Source organism: Pleurodeles waltl, chromosome 12, assembly GCF_031143425.1.
Source record: "Pleurodeles waltl isolate 20211129_DDA chromosome 12, aPleWal1.hap1.20221129, whole genome shotgun sequence".
NCBI classification, from domain to species: Eukaryota; Metazoa; Chordata; class Amphibia; order Caudata; family Salamandridae; genus Pleurodeles; species Pleurodeles waltl.
The window spans coordinates 355,034,218-355,057,746 of record NC_090451.1 but is presented as its reverse complement, the minus strand read 5'-3'; the positions used below and the strand labels follow the sequence as shown (position 1 = coordinate 355,057,746).

Below are 23,529 nucleotides of genomic sequence, written 5' to 3'. Positions count from 1 at the left end.
GGGACACCATTACACGCGTGCACTGTACATAAGTCACTACCTATGTTCAGTGTCACAATGGTAACTCCGAACGTGGCCATGTAACATGTCTGAGATCATGGAATTGTCACCCCAATGCCATTCTGGCATTGGGGGGGACAATTCCATGATCCCCCGGGTCTCTAGCACAGAACCCGGGTACTGCCAAACTGCCTTTCCAGGGTCTCCACTGCAGCTGCTGCCAACCCCTCAGACAGGATTCTGCCCTCCTGGGGTCCAGGCAGCCCTGGCCCAGGAAGGCAGAACAAAGGACTTCCTCTGAAAGAGGGTTAACACCCTCTCCCTTTGGAAATAGGTGTGAAGGCTGGGGAGGAGTAGCCTTCCCCAGCCTCTGGAAATGCTTTGATGGGCACAGATGGTGCCCATCTCTGCATAAGCCAGTCTACACCGGTTCAGGGATCCCCCAGCCCTGCTGTGGCGCGAAACTGGACAAAGGAAAGGGGAGTGACCACTCCCCTGACCTGCACCTCCCAGGGGAGGTACCCAGAGCTCCTCCAGTGTGTCCCAGACCTCTGCCATCTTGGAAACAGAGGTGTTTGTGGCACACTGGACTGCCCTGAGTGGCCAGTGCCAGCAGGTGACGTCAGAGGCTCCTTCTGATAGGCTCTTACCTCGCTTGATAGCCAGTCCTCCTTCCTAGGTAGCCAAACCTCCTTTTCTGGCTATTTAGGATCTCTGCTTTGGGGATCTCATCAGATAACGAATGCAAAAGCTCACCAGAGTTCCTCTGCATCTCCCTCTTCACTTTCTGCCACTGACTGCTCAGGACACCTGCAAAACCGCAACAAAGTAGCAAGACGACTACTAGCAACCTTGTATCGCTTCATCCTGCCGGTTTTCTCGACTGTTTCCAGGTGGTGCATGCTATGGGGGTAGCCTGCCTCCTCTCTGCACCAGGAGCTCTGAAGAAATCTCCTGTGGGTCGACGGAATCTTCCCCCTGAAACCGCAGGCAACAAAAGACTTCATCACTGGTCCTCTGGGTCCCCTCTCAGCACGACGAGCGTGGTCCCTGGAACTCAGCAACTCTGTCCAAGTGACTTAACAAGCGCTTTAAAACAAATGAATGCGTGTGAAAGGGGGGCTATGGAGAGATGAGGGGCACATTTGCTGGGTGGTAGTGAGGGAATCTGAGGAGGTGGTTATGGGGTGGGGGGTGCCAAAAAGACTGTCGCACCAGGTGCCACCAGCACTAAAGCCGGCCCTGTGGAGGGTCCTCCACTTCATATTAGCTTTTTGCAAGGCCATAATTTGTGACTTACATGGACTTCCAATGACCTCCTTCAAAAATCCCTGCTCTAGCATTCTCTTAATAATTGGTACTATGCAAGCTATGGCTTTTGGTGTTAATTTGTAAGGGCAAAATTAGGGAAAAACTGCATCAGACCTAAGGGTGATTTTTAATGAGACAGCATCTTTAAGCCAATTCACTTCCGTGTGAAGTCCTTTAACCTTTTCGGTGCGGGCGTCGGCCACTGGCCGACGCCCACACACACTCCCTGGTGCGGGTCACGACCAGTGGCCGACACCAGGAAGGGTATTAATAAATCCTCGGGTGCGTCGCAACCGAGGATTTTTTTTTTTTTTAACCTTCCCCCGGGTGACACGGAAGCTTCCGTGTCTCCCCCCCGCCCCCCACCCGCCCCTGCAGTTTCAGAAGGCCTCGTGAGAAAGGGGAGAGACTCCCCTTTCTTACGAGGCCTTCTGAAAGTGTTTCCTGGCCCCCAATCGCAGCACAGCTGCGATCGGGTGCCAGGAAACACCACTAGACGCCAGGGATTTCACTTTGGGGGGGCAGCCCCCTCGGAAAACGAGCCCACCCCCCGGGCATATTTTTTCTAATAAAAAAAAGGTAGGTGCCCCCTGGGGGGGGGGGGGGGGGGGAGGGGCGATTGCAGGGATGGGCGTGTGTGGTTGGCGGCGTGGGTGCAGGGCCTAGCGTGGTGGGCCACCATGAGGGGTCCCAGGTGTTTTTGTGTGGGCCAAAGAGGATTATTTCGGTTTTGCTTGAGTTGAGTTTCAGGTGGTTGGCTGTCATATATATATCACTTTTGTCAATATGTGTGTGGTTTCCCTGGGGGGAAAACGGTCTGACTTGTCTAGTGGCAGTTTTAGTGCCATAAAGAAGCGCAGAAGATTTATATGCCTACTGCAAAGAGCAAATCTGTATTTTATGTAAATAGCTGAGTACATTAGTAAAGTCAGCCATTACCTGCGCTATAATACCAATTAAATGTATGTGCGGGGTGGAGGGTGGCTATGGAGAGATGAAGGGCACTTTTGCTGGGTGGTAATGAGGGAATCCGAGGATGAGGGAGTGGGAGCACCAATAATGATTGTTGGACTGGGCGCAGGAGGTGCTAAAGACTGTGACGAATGGTATGTGACAAGGTGTTTTTTGAGTGTCTTGAAAGTACGTGCTGATTGAGGGAAGAAGCGCAGGTAAGGTGGCCTCTACTGTTGCACGTATCTCACACACACACCATCGATTTCGTGTCTGTCTACGTAGGCTAGTGTTTTAGAGCAACAGTTAAGCCAATAGCAGAGATGGCATCTTGATGGATGACTGCTGCCTGCACTCGGGTTATAGAGGACCGCTCTGACATAGGATCAGAGACTGAGACATCAGATACTGAGACAGCATCTGAGGGATAGGACAATGGCGCAGACTCTGGGAGTGATTTTTCAGTCAGAGGAGTCCCATTCGATAACTCCTCTTCCAGTACATTATGAGGGAGGTGATGAGGACAGTCCTGCTGTCCCTTCGCAAGCTGTTTCGTGCAACTGGGTAATAGTGGGTTAGGCCAACCCAGAGAGCAGGTGAATGCGGCGGCAAGCAGAGAGAGAGAGAGTGCTCTCTTGGGAGCTCCCCAATTTAGTTCAGCCCCAAATTCCACCACCCAAATCATATTGTGGAGACATCAAAATTATCTATGGCAAAACAAACTGGTTTTGTAAGACAGGCACCTGTGTTTTTGGTCCTGGATTCGGCGGCCATATAGAGAAACACACTAAACCCAAACATTTCTGGAAACTAGACATTCGGGGGAGTCCACAGAGGTGTGACTTGTGTGGATTCCCCAAAGTTTTCTTACCCAGAATATCCTGCAAAGCTGAAATGTTGAAAAAAACTCCTTTTTTCTCGCATTTCTGTCACACAAACTACAGGAATATGCTGGGATCCACAACATTCCTACCACCCAGTGACTCCTCACCTGTCCTGATAAAAACACTACCCCACTTGAGTGCCTACACCTAGTGCCTGTGTCAGGAATGGATCACCCCAGGGTCAACAGCTGCCTCACGTAAGGACCAACATTGACCGTTGTGTGATCTATTCCTGTCGCGGGCACCAGGCCTAACCACACAAGTGAGGTATCATATTTATCGGGAGACTTGGGGGAACGCTGGGTGGAAGGAAATTTGTGGCTCCTCTCAGATTCCAGAACTTTCTGTCACCGAAATGTGAGGAAAATGTGTTATTTTAGCCACAGTTTGAGGTTTGCAAAGGATTCTGGGTAACAGAACCTGGTCAGAGCCCCTCGAGTCACCCCATCTTGGATTCCCCTAGGTCTCTAGTTTTCAGAAATGCACAGGTTTGGTAGGTTTCCCTATGTGCCGGCTGAGCTAGATGCCAAAATCTACAGGTAGGCACTTTGGAAAAAACAGCTGTGTTTTCTATCAAAAAATGGGATGTGTCCATGTTGTGTTTTGGGGCATTTCCTGTCGCGGGCACTAGGCCTACCCACACAAGTGAGGTATCATTTTTATCGGGAGACTTGGGGGAACATGGAATAGCAAAACAAGTGTTATTGCCCCTTATCTTTCTCTACATTTTTTCCTTCCAAATATAAGAGAGTGTGTAAAAAAGAAGTCTATTTGAGAAATGCCCTGCAATTCACATGCTAGTATGGGCACCTCGGAATTCAGCGATGTGCAAATAACCACTGCTTCTCAAAACCTTATCTTGATCCCATTTTGGAAATGCAAAGGTTTTCTTGATACCTCTTTTTCACTCTTCATATTTCAGTAAATGAATTGCTGTATACCCAGTATAGAATGAAAACCAACTGCAGGGTGCAGCTCATTTATTGGCTCTGGGTACCTAGGGTTCTTGATGAACCTACAAGCCCTTTATATCCCCGCAACCAGAAGAGTCCAGCAGACAAAACGGTATATTGCTTTCAGAAATCTGACATCGCAGGAACAAGTTACAGAGTAAAACATAAAGAAAAATGGCTGTTGTTTTCAGCTCAATTTCAATATTGTTTTATTTCAGCTGTTATTTTCTGTAGGAAAACCTTGTAGGATCTACACAAATGACCCCTTGCTGAATTCAGAATTTTGTCTAGTTTTCAGAAATGTTTAGCATTCCGGGATCCAGCATTGGTTTCACACCCATTCCTGTCACTAACTGGAAGGAGGCTGAAAGCACCAAAAATAGTAAAAATTGGGTATGTCCCAGTAAAATGCCAAATTTGTGTTGAAAAATGTGGTTTTCTGATTCAAGTCTGCCCGTTCCTGAAAGGTGGGAAGATAGTGATTTCAGCACCAGAAACCCTTTGTTGATGGCATTTTCAGGGAAAAAACCACAAGCCTTCTTCGGCAGCCCTTTTTTCCCATTTGTTTGGAAAAAACAAAAATTTCACTGTACTTTGGCTATTTTCTTGGTCTCCTCCAGGGGAAACCACAAACTCTGGGTACCATTAGAATCCCTAGGATGTTGGAAAAAATGGACGCAAATTTAGCGTGGTTAGCTTATGTGGACAAAAAGTTATGAAGGCCTAAGCGCGAACTACCCCAAATAGCCAAAAAAGGGCTCAGCACTGGGGGGAAAAGGCCCAGCAGCTAAGGGGTTAAGTTTTCCCGGACTGTCCCTTAAGTCAGTGAGCAAATCCTTGATAGTAATAATCAGACTTAAGCTTCTTGTGACTTTAGTTTAAACTCTGCATTGGGTTAAGTACCCATGAGGGGGCAGGTACATTTATACATTTATCAGGCTGTATTTCTGAGGGTTCCCAGTGGACGTTTCTGTTAAAACAAAGGATTTTTAACGAAAATCAGAAACATTTTAACTACCCAGACATGTAGGGTCTATGGGAACATGTTTTTTAATCTTGTGGTGATGGCCCTGTTAAATTGTGCTGATCCTGCTGTGGCACAACGTTATATTCAGGCCCCTGTGATAGGAAGAGTTCCTAGCCACACATTTCAGGGAGGAGCATTTGAGGGACAACCAGAACAGTAGGACGCCAAATGAACACAAGTTTTTTTTTTATTTTTTATTTTTAGGACTAGTTGGGAGACCCTTATGATGAAGCAAGTCACACTTATGGTGAGAAGTATGCTGTTGGTCATGTTGGAAATACAGGGCACTGAACAAGATGGCTAATTAATCGCAGGTAGTACGCAACGTTCTAGCATGTCGCACATCGTTTGGTATAGTGAAGATGTGTGATTCCACTTCTCTTTCAAATGGTCAATTAAAATTCATAACCAAATTTAAAATGTGGAATCCTTTCTCGAATTCTTGCCCTTCAAAAGCATCAGACCCTGCTCCCTTAAAGTTGTATTCTGAACTTGTTCTGCAAAGAATACGCTGAGCTTCAGGCGATCAGTATTGATTACTGGGTTCAAAATATAATTTGAATCCTCCCTGTTACAAGACAGTTTCTTATATACGTGAATCTTTGGAACATCAGTGCTGAATAGCAAGGGTTAAAGGCAAGTAACACGTTTTTGTTGTAACCCAATAAAATGTGTTATTTATTTATGTTTATTACCAACTTTGTATCTATGATTCTCCCATAAAGTCTAATTGTTTTTCATACAGTGGCTTTTCTGCAAATGACATGTTAACGCACAGCTCTGATTCAAAACATTGGTTTGAAGATGAAATGCTCCCCAGGAAAAATGAAGACGTACAACGTGACTGTGCTAAGTATGAAGTGACCAGTTTGTACATATGTATATACACACTTGCATGTACCACCCCCATTAGTGTATGTTTTAACCCTAAGGAAGTTACAATCGCTATCAAATTAATGTGCAAATAGTTTCAATGTGATTTGTATTCTGGAGATTACTTTAAGCGTAAAAATAATTGTGTATCTTTAGTATTGAGGAGCGAAAGCTATTTTGGTGATTATAAATTGTTTGGAATACCGTATATTATGCACACTGGACGAGCTGTGTGTGGCCTTACTTTGCCACAGATAATGCATTATTCAGTTATACCCTAGCTTCTAACTTGCTCTGTCAGGGTGTTGGGTAGGTTGTAGGAATCCAATATCAAATACATGTGGTACTTTTATAGCTGCTGTAAAGTGCTTTAAAAGGAACAGAGGCATTGATACAGTCAGCATATGATTTTAAGAGTTAGCTGAGCTACGATAAACAACGTGGGCGCTTAGTGCATGATGTTTCATCTCTTTCCTGAATTGAAGCAACGTTGAGGCAGTCTTAATGGCTTACATGTGTGTTCTAGATAATTGGTACATAGATGTAGAATGTCTATCTTTTTTTTGCCCATATCTTTACGCCCATTCTGATGCAAGTGTGCCAGGAGCCAGTGGAGGTGGTGAGCTTGTCAATTAAATAGTCAAGGTTTTTCTTGTGATAGCTTTGTAAATGATGCACCTAATTTTAATGGTAGTTTTGCCCGGTAAAAGTATCTGGGATTATTTCAATCAGGGTTGATGCAATGTGAACATATACTTCAAGCCGTAAATGAGACCTGCTTTGGTGTGTAAGGTGTCCCTAAGTGGGGTCAGTGTTTAGACTTGAGACTCCATGAAGCAGGATGTTACCCCATTCAGATATGAGGGTTTGCGCAGAAGTTGCATTCACAGACAAACAATTTCACTTTGTTTATTAGAGGGATATGATAGCAGGTAGGGTTGATTTTCTAGGCAGTGCGTTCTTTGAAGGTTAAACTGGGGTCCAGGGTGAATCTAGGTGACCTGGCACTGGATAAAGTTGCAGTTCAAAACGTTTAAGGTTCATGTAATTGAGTCAGGTTTGAAGTAGTTAATTGTTCTTAACAATTGAGAGGAATCATGTCTTGGTCGGGATGAACTTCAGGCAGTTGCTGGACAGCCATGTCTGGATGTGGCACAGGTATTATTTCGTTGTTGGATGTCTGGAGTGGTGGAGATTTTGTAGTAGAGTTATGTCTTGTCTGCATATTGGTGAATTTTGATGCTTTGGTGAGTAAAGTTGCTTGCAGGGGTTGGGGTGGGGGTGGGCTACTTCTGAGACCTGAAGGCACCAATTTGAACAAACTGGTGTCCGTGGCATGGGTAGAAGGATAAACATTGAAAGGTATTGCCATTGAATCTAATTCATGACTTGTAGGCTATATCTACTGTGTCAAAGGCATCTGAGTAGTCAGACTTACCAGGAGGCATTGTTTTCTTTATCTGTAGTTGGAGTGTCCTCTACAATGTTACAGTAGCTGTGTTCTTACTCCATTGTGACTGAAGCCAGATTGCTAGATGTGCAGGAGATTGTTGGCACTGATGTGGTAATGGAGTTGTTAGTATATTGCTTTTTCAGTGATCTTATCGAGTAGTCTTTGAGTGTTGTAGTTGGGCTGATAAGTGGTTGAGGTCATCTGAGTCTAGTGAGTTTCTTCAAGAGTGTGAGGATCTGGCCTATTCCGAGAACTTCTGGGCGGTAATAGCTTGAGTGATAGAAACTTTTATGGTAGTGAGAAGGGGTGAGAGTACACCTCCAGAGAAAAGAGCTTAGGTGACAGAAAAATGTCAGGCGTGTACCTAGGAGGTGGCATTAAGGGAGTTAAGTAGGTCTGCGAGATCTGCAAGAAAGAGGATGACCTTTCAGTATGTCGAAAGAAGGGGCTTCTAAGAGGAAAACCAATCTTCATGTTCAGTGTTTAAGGGGTTGGCATTGATAAGGGTATTTCTGGAGCCTAGTCAAGGTTAATGTTTTATGGGGCCAGGTGTCAATGTCAACAATTTACTTGTGTCTATATATTCCACTTCCTCTGCACCCTAAACAATAATTGTATTTTTGGACTAGAGACTGCATTTATTTTTTATGTGCGGCCTTACTGGTTGCTAGAGCTTTGATCCAACAATATTGGCAGACCTTGAAGGTACCTACGGTGAAAGGTGGAAGCATATACCAGTTGAAGTGGTATTTTAATGGGGTATACATATGTGTGGGAACTGTTAGTTAGGTATTTGTATTGGAAGGGTATGTGAAGTTCTTTACGTCTGGCAGCACACTGATTGTAATGGTAGGCCATGAGTAATAGACATAGTGATAAACCTACAATGACAGCTTGAAATTATGTACTTCTGTACTTTGTTTTGAATTTTGTCTACAATAGTTGTGTTGGCCTGGGTGCAGACCTACCCATCTAATACCCCTCATTTTTTCTGTGTAGAGCTGGCGAAAGTTCAGCCAGCCTAGATTTGCTACTTCTAGCTTTGAATATGTTTGGCAACCATTTATTGTTTTCGCGTGATGCACTTTTTAATTTTCTGTGCACTTGACTATCATTTTTTGACTGCTACTCCTGTGCCACTTGGCCTGGGGAGGCAAGGTATGTTTGGTATCTTTTTGGGATATATGTAGAGGCCAAATCAATTGACATTATGTACTTTTGTAATTTACTCTTTCTAATGCTTCTTAATGCTGTAGACTTTGATTATCTAGGCCCAGGTTCAACTCTTATCACCGGTTCTGAATTCAAGGTGAATGCAAAGTGAAATGATATTCATGTTCTGCACAATGCACTTTTTTTGTTCCCAACATGCCCTTTAATACTGTTTTAACCGTGTTTGTCATTTTGGACTTATGGGTAGGTTTGCTCATAATGTCATTATGCATGTTAAACTATCTAAAATTTACTTTAAAAAGGTTAGTGTAGTTGTGGTTACAAAACCTAAGAATCACTTAAATACATTGGTTATGGTTTAGCAAACCAACCATAACTTATCCCCCCACTCTGCTTATGAAATTACAGGTTATATCATTCATGGCTTATTAGATGACATCACTGATGAACTCATCCAATTATGCCAGATCTGTCATTAGCTATGTTCTCTGGGAGTTAGCCGTTAGGCCATCTTTCTGTAATCCAACAAACCACTTTGCCCATATCATTTGGCAATGTACAACAATTATGTGCCATTACATCCAAACACTGTAATCACCCAATAAACTTACTGAGAGTGTTAACCAACAGTGTCCGCCTTTTAAGAGGAGGCTGCTGATACGCAGCAATGGTAAGGGCTCTTGGATGGTTACATGTGAACACATGCACACGTGAGGGCTGAGTGTGTGAGACTACCATTGTGCGCCACCCAAAAACTGCACACAGGCATCCTGGAGCTGAGGGGACTCTACCAGGTTGACCTAGGGTAGGACTTATAATATTGCTGGACCCTCATAGGGAAAGTCAGTATTGTTTACTGTTTGTCTGCAGTGAAACTTTATTATATATGGTGGGGTCTGCCTTAGAGTGCAGTTTAGCTTCCCTTTAGCCTTCAAAGCTCATTAAGAAATCAAAATGTGGTGAAACGTGCCAAGGTGGGTTATGAAATCCCCAAACAGATGTGTACAACTTATAGGTCATCCAGACTTGTCATTTCTCTATGGCTCAGCTCAGGATTAGCGCTCTCAGGCCTTTAGTCACCCTTCTTGACCAAGTTAATTACATTGCTCTGCAGCAGAACGAACAATGGCCTCACAGAAAGGGAACAATTAACAGTGCTTCACTCCTGTGGAGCAAGGGGGTTGGGGAAGAAGAAAATCAAATCTGCATCCGTTAATTATCTGTCATATGTGCAAGGTTGGGACAGCCCTGGTCCACAAAGGAAAGGAAGGAGCCCAGACCTCCTGTGGAGCCAAGACAGGAAAGGGCCAAGCCGGGTCTCCACACCCCTAGAGTAGGAAAGACCAGTGACTCTTGGATGATGTTATATTGTATTGTCCCAGTATGCTGTGCAGGAGGGCTGGGTCAGGGTGTAAAGGTGATGTCACTATAGGATTGGGCCAGGACTTTCCGCCCCCAGTTTAAAACTTTTGCACTGGGGGGTGCGTCTATGGCAGCCAAGATGGAGGCCACAAGTTAGAGCTGCTCTTGTGTTCTGAAAACATCCTGGCCTGACAACCCTGACTTATTATTATTGCATGGTACCTTACGGACCAAGATTGCTCTGACTTTACTGAAGTGGGGTTAGTTCCTATTTCAAGTTGAACGGGGGCACGGTTAAGTCGGCAGGTACACAGTACAGCCAGTAAAACATCCCTTAGGGGTTTAAGTAAGACCTATGTTTGGTGAAAGAAAGCCCACAAACTGGCAAAGGACTACTTTAGAGGACCAGCTTCTCTCTCTGGTGCAGCGGGCTCAGTGGTGGCCCTCTAACCTTGACCGGCAGTTGGCATTGCCGCAGTCTCTGTTGCATCAAATCGCTGGAGGAGGCTAAGCAATGTTGGAGAACTTCCACACAGAGGGTCTACAAACATGAAAATAAGTTGGGGGAGCTTCTCTACTGGCTGGCTACCTCATCTCCAGGGCGATACCTTCGTTTAGGGATGCTGAGAGCTGCTTATGTGAGCAGGTCATTGCTGTTGCTCAAGCTTTTGTAGATTACTATAGTTAACTGTAAGCATCTAGACCCGTGAAATTTCGCATCAGTTGTTGCATATTGTTCCTTTGTCCTTGATCCCTGTGCCGTTGGCCAGAGACCTCCATCAGATTCTTACAGTGGAAAAGATTGGGGAGGAGCTTTCAGATTTGCCCCTAGGGAAAACTCCAGGCCTCAACGGGTCCCTGGTTGCATATTAGCAAAGATTCCAAAGTCTTCTGCTTCTCCACTTGCTAGTGATGTACAACAAGGTGGCTGACCAGGGTATGGGGAGGTGGGAATATGGGGGGGGGGGGATTTCTCGTGGGGTTGGATGTGGCTACAATTGTAGTAATCCCTAAATCGGGCCAACCACTGGATAGCTGTTTTTCCTACCACCCTATTTTGCTAATCAGTTCAGAAATCAAGTTTTGCCAAAGCTTTGGCTAACCTTCCTGGCCCATTCAGATCAATGTAGTTTTATTCTAGTCCTTGATATGATGTATTGTACCCAGAGAATCCATGAGGTCCTCTCCCAGGCCCATCACCTTTGCTGCCCTTTGTCGCTGCTTTTGGTGGATTTTGACAATGCCTTTGTTACTGTTGACTGGACCTTCCTGTGTGCTGTGCTAGAAAGAGCCGGGTTGGGGCCTAGTGTTTGCACCCTTGATGATCTTCTCTATCCATTCCCTACTGCTTGGGTCCAGGTAAATTGTGTTCTGCCCCTACCTTCCCTCTCCATAGAAGCACTCGGCAAGAATGTCCTTTTTCTCTTCTTTTGTTTGCCTTTGCAATCGAGCCCTTAGCTTGCCTTATTCGTTGTGATGTTCGTATTCGTGGGTGGTCTTGAGGCAACAGACCTCATGAGCTTATGGCACTTTATGCAGATTATATTTTGGAGTTCTTGGCAAACCTGCAGACCTTGGGTATGCACTATTTGGAGATCCTGCAGCTATTCGGAGAGGACTCTGGCCTTCAGGTAAAAAAGTTGAAGTCCCTTTTGGTAACAATTGCTGCAGATGTGAGTACTTGTGCCCATAGGTCTGCAGTCCTTTTCCACCACTAGTCCTTTAACTATATGGGTATTTACATCCTGCGTCTCCTGAACTTGGCTTGGAGACTTAATCTGACTCCACACCCGTTCACTGGGATGAGATGGGACCTGCGGAAGTGTAGCTGTCTACTTTTGCTCGTTCTGGGGAGGGTGGCATGTTTCAAAATGATCCTGCCATATTTTTTTTAAAAAATTGTGTACACCATTCCTTGCCGTTGGTACCAGACCCTTGATTCAGTGATCCATACTTTATTCTGCCCCCCTCCCCAACGTGCCCTTTAATTGACAGCAATCCACCTTGATGTTGGGATGAGCATGGTAGATTTGTACTGTTAATATTTGACTTTGCAGTTGGTTGCGATTAATGACTGGTTTGATGGGGGATCGGACAATCCCACCTCTCATACGGAAGTGGCCTTGTTTGGCTTAGAAAAGCTATCTGGCCTGCTCTGTTCTTTTGTGCAGTGTGCTAGGGCAGTGTTGCTGTGCTGGAGGGCGGTGCTCTGTTTTCTGGGTTGGGTCCATCAACTCACCGAGCTGACCCCCTTTTTGCATAAACTCTTGCACAAGGGTAGACCGTTTTTGTTATAGCTGTATACAGGGACTGGACAGTGCCAACAATTGAAAACTGGAAGAAGAAACCCCTGATGCCCTCTTGGACTAAGGGGTCTGCCTACAGTTGACCCCAGGACCAGTGGGTCATCCCCAAGACCAGGAAAGCTGGTTCCGTTGCACCCTAGTTGGGGGAAGAACATCTGCCTGCATACAGGAGGAAAGAAGTTCCAAAGGACAAAAATAAGGACAAAGGCTGGCGTAAGGAGTCCGTGTCAGTCAGTGGAACAAGTCTGTGCAACCTTAGAGGCCAGGAGTGCTGTGAAAAAGGCTCCAGGTGGCAAGGGCACGCCACCAGTAGAAAAATGAATCCAAGGAGTTTGAGAATTGTCCAAACAGGGCCCCAGATATGCAGGAAAGAAGGCTCTGACCTTTGACCTCCCAACCGAGAACCTGTACACTTGTGTTGCCTTGCTGCCATTCTTCAAAACCCCCTGGGGTAGAACAGAGCCTGGGGCAAGGATCAGTAATATTTAATGAACCCTGAGTGAGGGATACGAGTGCGGCCCCTTCCCCAGAGCTCTGGAGGCCCAGCTCCTGAGCCAGTTCATGTATGCCCTGGGACCACATCTTTAGCCCCCTCCCCCCATCAAGAAACTTGGGGTGACGCTGTTGCACTCCCTGCAAAAGGAAGTACATCACTTGGCCCCCATCAATGGGCCCTCAATTCCACAAGGGCTGGGGAAGAGCACCGTTGTACTCCCCTTTCCACCCCACCCACACACTCCCCGAGAAGGGAAAGCTGTCCAGAGCCCCATCCCCCAATGCCACTAGAGCATGTCGCTCTTCCAGGCTCAATCCCCCTGCACCTCCCCAAAAAGGGTAAGGCGTCTGATACCCGACCTCTGCACCTCAACTATGGTGGCCTTGCACCTGTTCCCAGTGACTGCGCTAGGAAAAAACCCTGCGGCATCAAGCGCATATGGGAGAAGCACTCTGCCGACTCCTACACCAGCAGCATTGGAGGATGCTGGCCAGGCGCAGAGCTGCTCCAACAAAGAGAGTTATCAAGGGTGCCTGTGTGGGACAAGGCACCCCCAACAAAATAAAGTTTAAAAAGTGCTTGATGTCAGGCCACGCTACAGCACAGAGGAATGCTGCTGGTGCCTCTAATCATATATGCACATATATGCATGCTTCTGTGAGCGAAAGCCCCATAATACCCTAAGGGGCTTGAAATCAACCAAGTTGGTAGGGACACCCATAGCAATAATAAGAGTGTTGGGGTGTGGGGAGGGTGGCTACAGGAGCGCTACAGCTCCCCCAATGAAACTTATCAAAAAATAATAATTCTGGTTCTAAGTTTGCAGATTCTCAGAAAAGATGACCATAACCACCCACCCCCCCAGACACCATCTCCCCCCTCTACCTGGCTTTCTGCCTACAAATCCAGCACTCCCAAGGCAGCAACTTTTGTTGTATAGTCTGGGAGTGCAGCAACCTATTTTGGTTTGTCTTATGGCTACTTGTTGGTGGCCGAAGGTTTTGTTTAATAAAGACACAGGCACATGTTTTATGTTTGCACAATGCTTTAATTAGGGATGGTGTTATTGTTGATAGTAATGATTATTCCTGAAACAGTTCAATGCATTATTAATAATGTGTGCAGCTGGTTGCAATGCTTTATTACATATGATTACAGATTAATTATGGTAACTGAAGCCAATGGTGGATTTTGTGTATTATGACATGATTCTTGTCTTTAAGTGTGATAACAATGACAAGAGACAGTCTCTGTCGAAACAAAAACTTCTGTAGACAAATTGGCCATTATAGAACATGGTGTTTAGACATAGGAATACAAGGTTGACAGTAGTTCATTCTTTACGGAAAGCCCCTGCATCCTAACTCCACCAGGGATTGTCTATGCCAATACTGTTTTCAAACTTATGTCAATAGCTGATCATCACTGTGTATGTAAGCTGGCCTCACTAGGGTTAGACCGCAGGCCTCGAGCACCACATTAAGAGGTGACCTTTGGCTGTACATAGTGGAGGGTGTGACTCCTGGCCTGACCCTGCAACCAATCCTTTGTGGGTGTTTGTCCTGCACAGTGGGTTGCTTGGAGAGGGAGTGAGACCACTGGTCTCCATCGTACACTGTTGGAGGGGTACAATGCCTAGACTGTCAATGTCTTTTTGAACTTAAATTATTTTTAGCCTTGCGGCCATGCGCTGCTGAGCCAACTCCAGTCTGGGATGCTTGACTTTGGACTGGTGGTAGCTCGTTGGCAAGTCCCCTGGGGGCCTGATCTCTGAAAATCCTCAGAATATATATATATGTTTGATGGCATGTGTAGCTGTAGATACACATGCTATGCATATCCATTCTGACATCTAGTGTTGGGCTCGGAGTGTTACCAGTTGTTTTTCTTCAAAGAAGTATTTTTGGAGTCACAGGATCGAGTGACTCCTCTGCTCGGTTCCACTGCGCATGGGTATCGACTCCATTGTTAGACTGTTTTCTTTCCGCCTTCTGGTTCGGACGTGTTTCCTCTCGCTCCGAGATTTCGATTTGGAAAACTTTAGAAAACCTTCCCTTTCGTCGGTATTGTCTCAATCGCGTTCTCCATCTAGCATCGAACTGGTAGTACTGTTGGAAAATCACTTTGTTTGACCTTCAGGGCACGCGCCCAACTCGGGCCTATTTGGGCCGACCACGTGGAGAGTTTGATGGAGAGCATCGACAACATAATCTTTTTAAATCCCGAAAAAGCCTGCTTTGGAACCGAAAAGGCCAGCATACACAGAGGAACATGGACTTTCAAAAAGACTTAAAGAAAGCCACAGAACCTCCTGAAGAGGAGTATCAAGTACAACCAGTACTTGAAGTTTAGATGAAAGGCAGTCCAGGATCCATATCCATAAGGAAACATGCAGAATTCAGACAGCACCTCCTCTAAAACCAAAAAGAAAGCTAGCCTTTCAGGAGGAATTTGACACTATGCAGCCTCCAGCAAAAGGGCCAAAGCAGAAGGAGAAACCACCACCTCCTCAATCTTCTCCTCCTCATTCTCCTCCTCACTCTCCACACCTACCTACGTCTCCTCCTACTAGTCCTACACCAGTGCAGTCACCCACTCACTCTTTTGACTCCCAACAGGACAATGTGGATCCATGGGACCTTTATGATCCAGATCCCATTCCTAGTAATGACCCAGACAGCTATCCCTCTAAACCTTCACCACCTGAGGATAGCACTGTCTACAATCAAGTTATAGCTAGGGCTGCAGCATACCATGGGGTCACCATGCATACAGAACTGTTAGAAGAGGATTTCTTGTTTAACACCCTATCCTCAACACACTCTAAATATCAATGTATTCCCGTGCTCCCAGGCATGTTAAAACACGCAGATCAAATATTTAGTGAACCTGTTAAGGCACGTATAATTACACACAGGATAGAGAAAAAATATAAACCTCCACCCTCTGATCCTGACTACATCACCCATCATGTACCTCGAGATTCAGTGGTCGTTAGCGCTGCCAGAAAAAGAGCAGTCAGTCATCAGGAGAAATTTGTTGCTGCAGCGAAACAAGTTGAATCACAGGCAGCAAATTAGTGGAGGATAGCCAACTCTGAAGCACTGTTAGCTCGCTATGACAGAGCCCATTGGGACGAGATGCAAGACATAATCCAACATCTCCCCCAAAGAACACCAAAAGAGGGCACAACAATTAGTGGAAGAAGGGCAAGCCACTACTAACAATAAAATTCGATCTGCCCTAGATGCAGCAGACACCGCTGCTAGAAGTGTCCATACTGCAGTCACAATACGCAGGCATGCATGGTTCCGATCTTCTGGTTTTAAACCAGAGATGCCGCAGGCTGTATAAATATGCCATTCGATAAAAAACATATTTTTGGGCCAGAAGTTGACACAGCCGTAGAAAGATTAAGAAAGGTTTCAGACACAGCAAAAGCAATGGGCGCACTAAATTCGACACCATACAGGGAATCCTTTTGGAAACCTCAGTTTCGAGGTGGGTTCAGACCACAGACAACAGAGGCATCCACATCACAGGCAAAACAAACCATAATACCAATGAAGTGATTTTAGGGGCACATACAGAGGACAGTACCCCAGAAATAGAGGGGAAAATCAAACCTCTAAGCAACCTCCACAACACCCTAAACAGTGACTTTTCTCATTCCCTTCCACTCCACACCTCCCCTGTGGGGGGGAAGACTACAACAGTTCCACACAAATTGGCAAAAGATTACCACAGACAGTTGGTACTATCAATTATTCGCAATGGCTATTGCCTAGAATTGTTACACACTCCTCCAAATATACCACCAAGGTCACACAAACTATCCACAGAACACATCAATCTGTTACAAGAAGAATTCCAATCTCTACTACTCAAACAAGCAATAGAATTGGTACCACAATCTCAAATAGGGACAGGAGTTTACTCACTATATTTCCTAATTCCCCAAAAAGAAGGCACCCTCAGGCCAATATTGGATCTCAGGAACCTCAATCTTTACATCCTGTCAGAAAATTTTCACATGGTAACTCTACAGGATGTTATCCCACTACTCCAAAAACACGATTTCATCTCTGCATTAGACCTCAAAGATGCGTATTTTCATATACCCATCCATCCTGCACACAGAAAATATCTCAGGTTTGTCATTCAAGGAAAGCATTATCAGTTCAAAGTGTTGCCCTTCGGAATAACAACAGCTCCAAGGGTATTCACAAAGTGCCTAGCGGTAGTCACAGCCTACCTAAGAAGGCAACATATACATGTCTATCTATATCTAGACGATTGGCTAATAAAATCAAAGTCATACGCCATGCCAAAATCATATGCATTATGTAATACAAACCATGCACACACTAGGGTTCTTAATAAACTACCAAAAATCACATCTACAACCGGCACAAATACAACAGTATTTGGGTGCAGTCCTAAATACTCAGCAAGCGCTAGCATGTCCAAATACAGAAAGGATACAAGCTTTCCAAAATGTAATCACACAAATACAAACAAATCAACAATACACTATCAGATTTGACATGAAGATTTTAGGGATGGAATGCAATTGTTCCACACGCAAGACTAAACATGCGTCCCTTACAACAGTACCTTGCACAACAATGGTCACAGGCACACGGTCAACTTCAAGATCTAGTGTTGATAGACCGCCAAACATGCATGTCCCTTCAGTGGTGGAATTCCACAAATCTAAGCAAAGGGCGGCCATTTCAAGACCCCATGCTTCAGACCATAACTACAACAGATGCATCAATGATTGGTTGGGGAGCTCACCTAAACAATCACAACATTCAAGGGCAATGGGATGCCAAACACAAACAGCTACATATAAATCACTTGGAGTTGTTAGCAGTCTTCCTAGCACTCAAAGCTTTTCAACCTCTTCTCACACAGAAGAATGGTCCTTATCAAAACGGACAACATGACAACCATGTATTACCTAAACAAACAGGGAGGGACACATTCATCCCAACTCACCCTTCTAGCCCAGAAAATTTGGAAATGGGTAATCCACAACCAAGTTCACCTGTTAGCACAATACATTCCAGGGATAGACAATCAGTTAGCAGATATCCTCAGCAGAAATCACCAACAAACACACAACAGTTTAGGAAAATCCAGACACCCACATCCCCTATCCAAGGGCAATGCTATATGGATCAATTGGTCAGGGATATTTGCTTACACTTTCCCCCCTCTCCCACTCCTTCCGTTTCTAGTCAACAAGTTGCGACAAACTTCACTCAACATGATACGCATAGCACCAACATGGGCACGTCAGCTGTGGTACACAATATTACTAGACCAGTCAGTAGTACCACACTCCAAACTCCCAGCCAGACCAGATCTGTTGACACAAAACAGAGGCCGAATCAGGCACCCAAATTACTCAATCTAGCAATTTGGCTCCTGAGGTCATAGAGTTTGGATATTTACAACTCCCATCAGAATGTATGGAAGTTATTAAACAAGCAAGAGAACCCACTACTAGACAGTGCTATGCAAACAAATGAAAATGATTTGTATATCACTGTCAATCTAAACATATTGACCCTCTTACAGCATCAATACAAGACACTGTATGCTATTTACTTCTATCTGCAGATTCACATGCACCCTCCCGCCTCCCCGGGAGCCTGTAGTCGTCTGTTACAAACAATTGTACATAAGTATATATATATTTGCATTAGCATGGATATCTCTTATCTTTTACCTATATACTCTATCACTCCTTCCTTACCCTCTGCGGAAAAACAATCTAACAGTGGAGTTGATGCCCACGCGCAATGGAACCAAAGAGGAGTCACTCGATCGCTTGACTCAAAAGCACTTCTTCGAAGAAAAAACAAATTTTGTAACATTCCGAGCCCAACACCAGATGGCAGAATAATGCACAGCATGCAGCGGAAAATGCCACGAACAGATGAACACTGGTTAAGTGACATTATATAGTTTTTTCAATTAAATTACTTAGTATGACCCTTTACAACCTCCCACCACGTGTGCTCCTTTACATCAGCCCCTCCCCCCACCAAAAAACAAATCAGACTTCAGAATGAGACCAAAGTTTCATACACAAAATTAATTTTGAAATTTGAGGACATCTGCAGATCACCAACTGTCTATTTTATTGCTTAAATGTAACCTTTGTGCACAGCCTAAGCCTCTCAGTGATGATCTCAAACTACTAAATGTATTCAGACCAAACCAACAAAAGCATAATTATGGAGTGAAGTTTAACTTTATTACAATTTGGGTTTCATTTTGGCCTACTGTTATTTCTGTATGGTAAAGAAAATCTTGCTATGTGAATTAAAATGGGAAATTGCACTTTTGGGATACCCTGGCACAAAAAAGGATGAATTTATTTATTTGCATGTTTTGTGAAGATACTTTGACCCAACTCCAAAAAAAAAAAAAAGGATTTCCAATGGAAACTTTAAAGTACAGGCACTATTGCCCCAACTTTGTGTGTGTATATGTATGTATGTGTGTGTATGTTTGTGTGTGTGTGTGTATATATGTATGTGTATATATATATTTGTGTGTGTGTTTATATATATATATATTTATATATATATATATATATATATATATATATATATATATATATATATATATAGTATATAAACTACCATTCTGGTGGATACTTCTACCTGAAGATTCCTCACCTTTTGGGAATCCTAGGTGCCAGTCTGGATCTGAAAACATTTCAATAGCTCTTCTGCACTGGCGGTGGGGAGAAGCTGGCTCCAACACAGCTCGATATATGGCACTGTGTGACGACACTGGAGCCATAAAGCGTCCCCATCAGTGTGTTGACTTTAGTTCCCTTTTTCATGCCATTAGTGCCTTCCAGGAGGCTTCTCCTACTCTAAGAAGTCTGTTTTCAATGTTTTCTTTTTTACCCTTTCGTTTAAGCGTGTGTTTTTTTTGTTTGTTTGTTTGTTTGTTTTTTTCTTCATGATGTCGATGCTCAAACTTTCCAAGTTGAAGCTCTGTCAAGACTGAGGCATTCAGACGCCCATCACTGACCATCATGAAATCTCTCTGGTGCGTCGGATCTGACCATGATATAGTCGCATGTCAAGATTTTCAGAAGATGCATCCCAAAGCTCTAAATGAGCTAGAAGCCAAGATGTTTATGGCCAGAGCACGGGATGATAGTCAAGGACTCAGTCTTCATCCGATCCAGCTCTTCCTCCTCCTCCTCCGTCGTCATTGAAGTAATTTTGAAGGAAACGCTGGAGGAAGAGGAGAAATGCATTTCATTGTTCACTGAAGGAACAGATGCAGAAGATGATGCCACTGTCATTGTTACTTTCCTCTACGACTTTGGTGCCAGAATTGTGTCTCTGGCACCCCATTTGATGCAACCAGTGCCACAACTGATGCCACCGGCCTTTCACCTGATAGTGCCACAGATGTCTCCAGGGACACCACCCTCTGACTCTAGAGCCAGTGCCAAAAGTACCTCTTGGACCTACTTCTTTTGATGCTTCCCCGATTCGGGGGAGGGGCTGAAAGACTGGTGGAGGAGGGAAGGTTTTTCTTTGAGGATGTGTATCCTCATGACCAAACTGAGGATGTTCTGGGTCAGCCTACACTGGACCCTGACTTTGAAGGCTTAAGAGAAGCCAGTGGCCTGGACACATCCCCCATATGGTAATGGCTATCACCTACAGGTGTCCCTATGCTAGAGGTGTAGCCTCTTATCACTCTGTAATGCGCATTGCAGCAGAGATGTTAGACCCGTCTGTCACCAACTGAAATATTCACACTGAAGTGCTTCAGTCTGCTTCCCTTTCCTCAAAACTTTTTCTCCCCTTTAATGAGACCCTGACAGAACCATCTAGCCATGTGGGAAAAGCCAACTACTTCTATGGCAGTTTTACAACCTATTGCTTGCCATTATGAGCCTGCTCCTGGAGACATAGACTTCCTTTGTTTCCATTTGTCTCCAGAAAACCTTGAAGAGGAGAGATCCTGCTAGTCAAAGCTTACTCTGTTTTTTTTTCTGTCCATGCCCTCCGACCAGGAGTCTAAAAATATGGAGCAGTATGCCTACTAAATTTTCACACCAGGCAGCTTGGTTCTTAAGTCCATCAATGCTACCTGCCTGTTTGGCAGGTATTTTCATGCCTTAATGGATTTTTCCCAATCAGTCATCACTAATTTACCCATGGACATGCAGTCTCATTTCACTAATTTGTTCAATGATGGTCAGGCTGTAGCACTGCATGTAATTCAATCATGCCTTGGGACAACATACTCTGTGGCAAGAGCAATAGGCACATTGATATCCTGTCTACATCGTACCTCGCTGAGGATTTCATGCTGCTTTCCAGATGTCCAACATACTCTAATGGACTTGCCTTTTGATGACTCTTCTTTGGGGCTAAGGCAGACTCCGCAGGGGAAAGATATAAGCATAGTAAAGCCATAGCTAGGTCTCTTGGTCTTCAATGCTAATCTAGACCATAGACCGTTTAGGACATTTTGTGGCTTCAGTGGAGGCTTCTCCTTTCAAGGGTTTCTGCAATATACTGCTTAACAAGAACATCAAGAAGCAAATCCCATCCACAAGAAATACATAGGCTGTGGCAGACAACAACCCCTCCCTCTTCTCCAGCAGTGAAACAACAAGAGTTTCACCTTGTTAGAACACACCCTTCCAGTGGGAGGACAGGTGTCCTCATTCCCACAGCTCTAAAGTATTATTATTTCTGGCTTTTAGGTTTTGCACAATGTGGCAAGGTACTATGCCCTACCCTTCCAGCAAGCATTCTCACATTCACCACCACTCCCATGGCACATATACTCTTGCAAGACTATCTGCATGTCTTCTAACAGGAAGTTCAATCCTTACTTCTCAAGGGTGTAGTGGAATTGGTTCCAGAGCAAAAGCAGGGTTAGGGGTGTTACTCCTGATAACTTGTAATTCTCAAAATTATGGCAGTTTACGTCTGATCCTAATCGTCTGACTTTTGAACTGGCTCCTCAAAAAGGAAAAGTTGACAATACTGGCCCTAGCTTTGGCTGTTCTGCTGCTAGAAGTGGAAGACTGGATACTGTGTGACTTGTGGGATGACTAATTTCATATCTCTATTCTGCAGTCATACAGTAAGTATTGCTGCTAACAGTTGGTTCCGAACAATACCAGTTCCATGGACCTTCCATTTTGCCTCACTTTAGCACCTACAGTTAATAATAAAGGTGATGGCAGGGCTTGCAGCCCATCTCAGTTGATGGGCAATTCCTGATATTCCCTTACCTCGATGACTGGCTCATAAAAGCCAGATTGCCAAAGATAGCCTTGTTATTTGTAGTTATTGTTCGACGTGGGCTTTTCAATCAACAAGCCCAATATCTTAGAGTGGCCTCTTAGCACATCCTATGCATAGGGACAGTACTGGACACCACATTGAGTCAAGCCTTGACCCCTCAGAGATTTCAAGCTATTCAGACTAGGATTCTTATGTTTCAGAATAGAATGAGAATTCCAGTCCTCATGGTCTTGTGCCTGCTCAGTCTGCTACCTTCCTCCATTCTGCTGGTCACCCAAGTACTACAAGGGCCCTCAAGTAGTGCCTCTATAGGCAGTGCTTTTACACAACAGAGGTCTCCAAGCTTTATCAAGACCTCTAGGGATAATACAGATCTACATTGGCTGATGTAGTGCAACCTTTCTCAAGGAAAGCTGTTTGATTCTCTTCCTGCTCTGGCAACAGTCATCGCAGATTCCTACACTTTAGGGTAGGGAGCTCATGTGCAGGAACTAGACATCCGGCCTCTGGTCACCAGGTGAATAGATTTTACTTAATTTGTTATAGTTATGTGTGAAAACCTATGGCTCTCAATTCTTTCATTTGTTCATACTGATCATTTCTTTGTATGCTTTGCATCATATAGCTTTTCCGGAAAGTCCTATTCCATTAAGTATTTTACATTGTTGGAATGTCACAAACGGCCAATGATATACTAAAAATGTATAAAATGTTAGTGGAAATCCCATTAATAGCAGAAATCATTGATTACCCGGTAAAAAAAAGCTTATACTAGAACGTTTTGGGTTACACATGTTGCTGTCAAGACTATAGATTTCCCCACTTTGGTAGTATGGCCAATTCAAAGTGTTAGGTCTCTAGAGTGTAGAAAAGTACCATCTTTCTTGGCATGTCACTCCCAATTTCTGCCTGTCTCACTGGGATCCTGCTAGCCAGGACCCCAGTGCTCAATGTTTGTGGTCTAATGTGCGTGCTGTCAGTATGCTTAACTGTCACTGATGTTCTGCTAACCAGAACTCCAGTGCTTATGCTCTCTCTACTTCAAAATTAGTCACAAGTTCCAGGAGATCCTTATGGGCTGCAGCATTTCTTTACCCACCCATAAGGAGCTCAAACCTTTCTTCAGGACTGCCACTGCAGCCTGAGTGAACTAGTACAGACACTATTTCACAGCCATTTTCACTGCACTTAAGTAACTCATAAGTCACCTATATGTTTAACCTTCATTTACTGAAGGCTAGGTGCAAAGTTACTAGGTGTGAGGGCACCCTTGCACTAGCAAAGGTGCCCCCATGCTGTCCACAGCCAATTTCCCGGACTTCGTGAGTGTGGGGATACCATTACACGGGTGCACTACATATATGTCAATACATATATGTAACTTCACAGTGGTAGCTCCGAATATGGCCATGTGATGTGTCTAAGA

The 23,529-nt window shown here is 44.6% G+C and overlaps 1 protein-coding gene across 1 annotated transcript in view; it reads left to right on the top strand.

Moving 5' to 3' along the window:
* LOC138267129 (putative ATP-dependent RNA helicase TDRD12) overlaps window positions 1-23,529 on the top strand; it is a 924,858-nt gene that overhangs the window by 593,836 nt on the left and 307,493 nt on the right. The window contains exon 10 of the mRNA XM_069215983.1: window positions 5,872-5,979. Within this exon, the coding sequence (XP_069072084.1) occupies window positions 5,872-5,979 (108 nt within the window). The remainder of the gene's footprint in view (window positions 1-5,871; window positions 5,980-23,529) is intronic.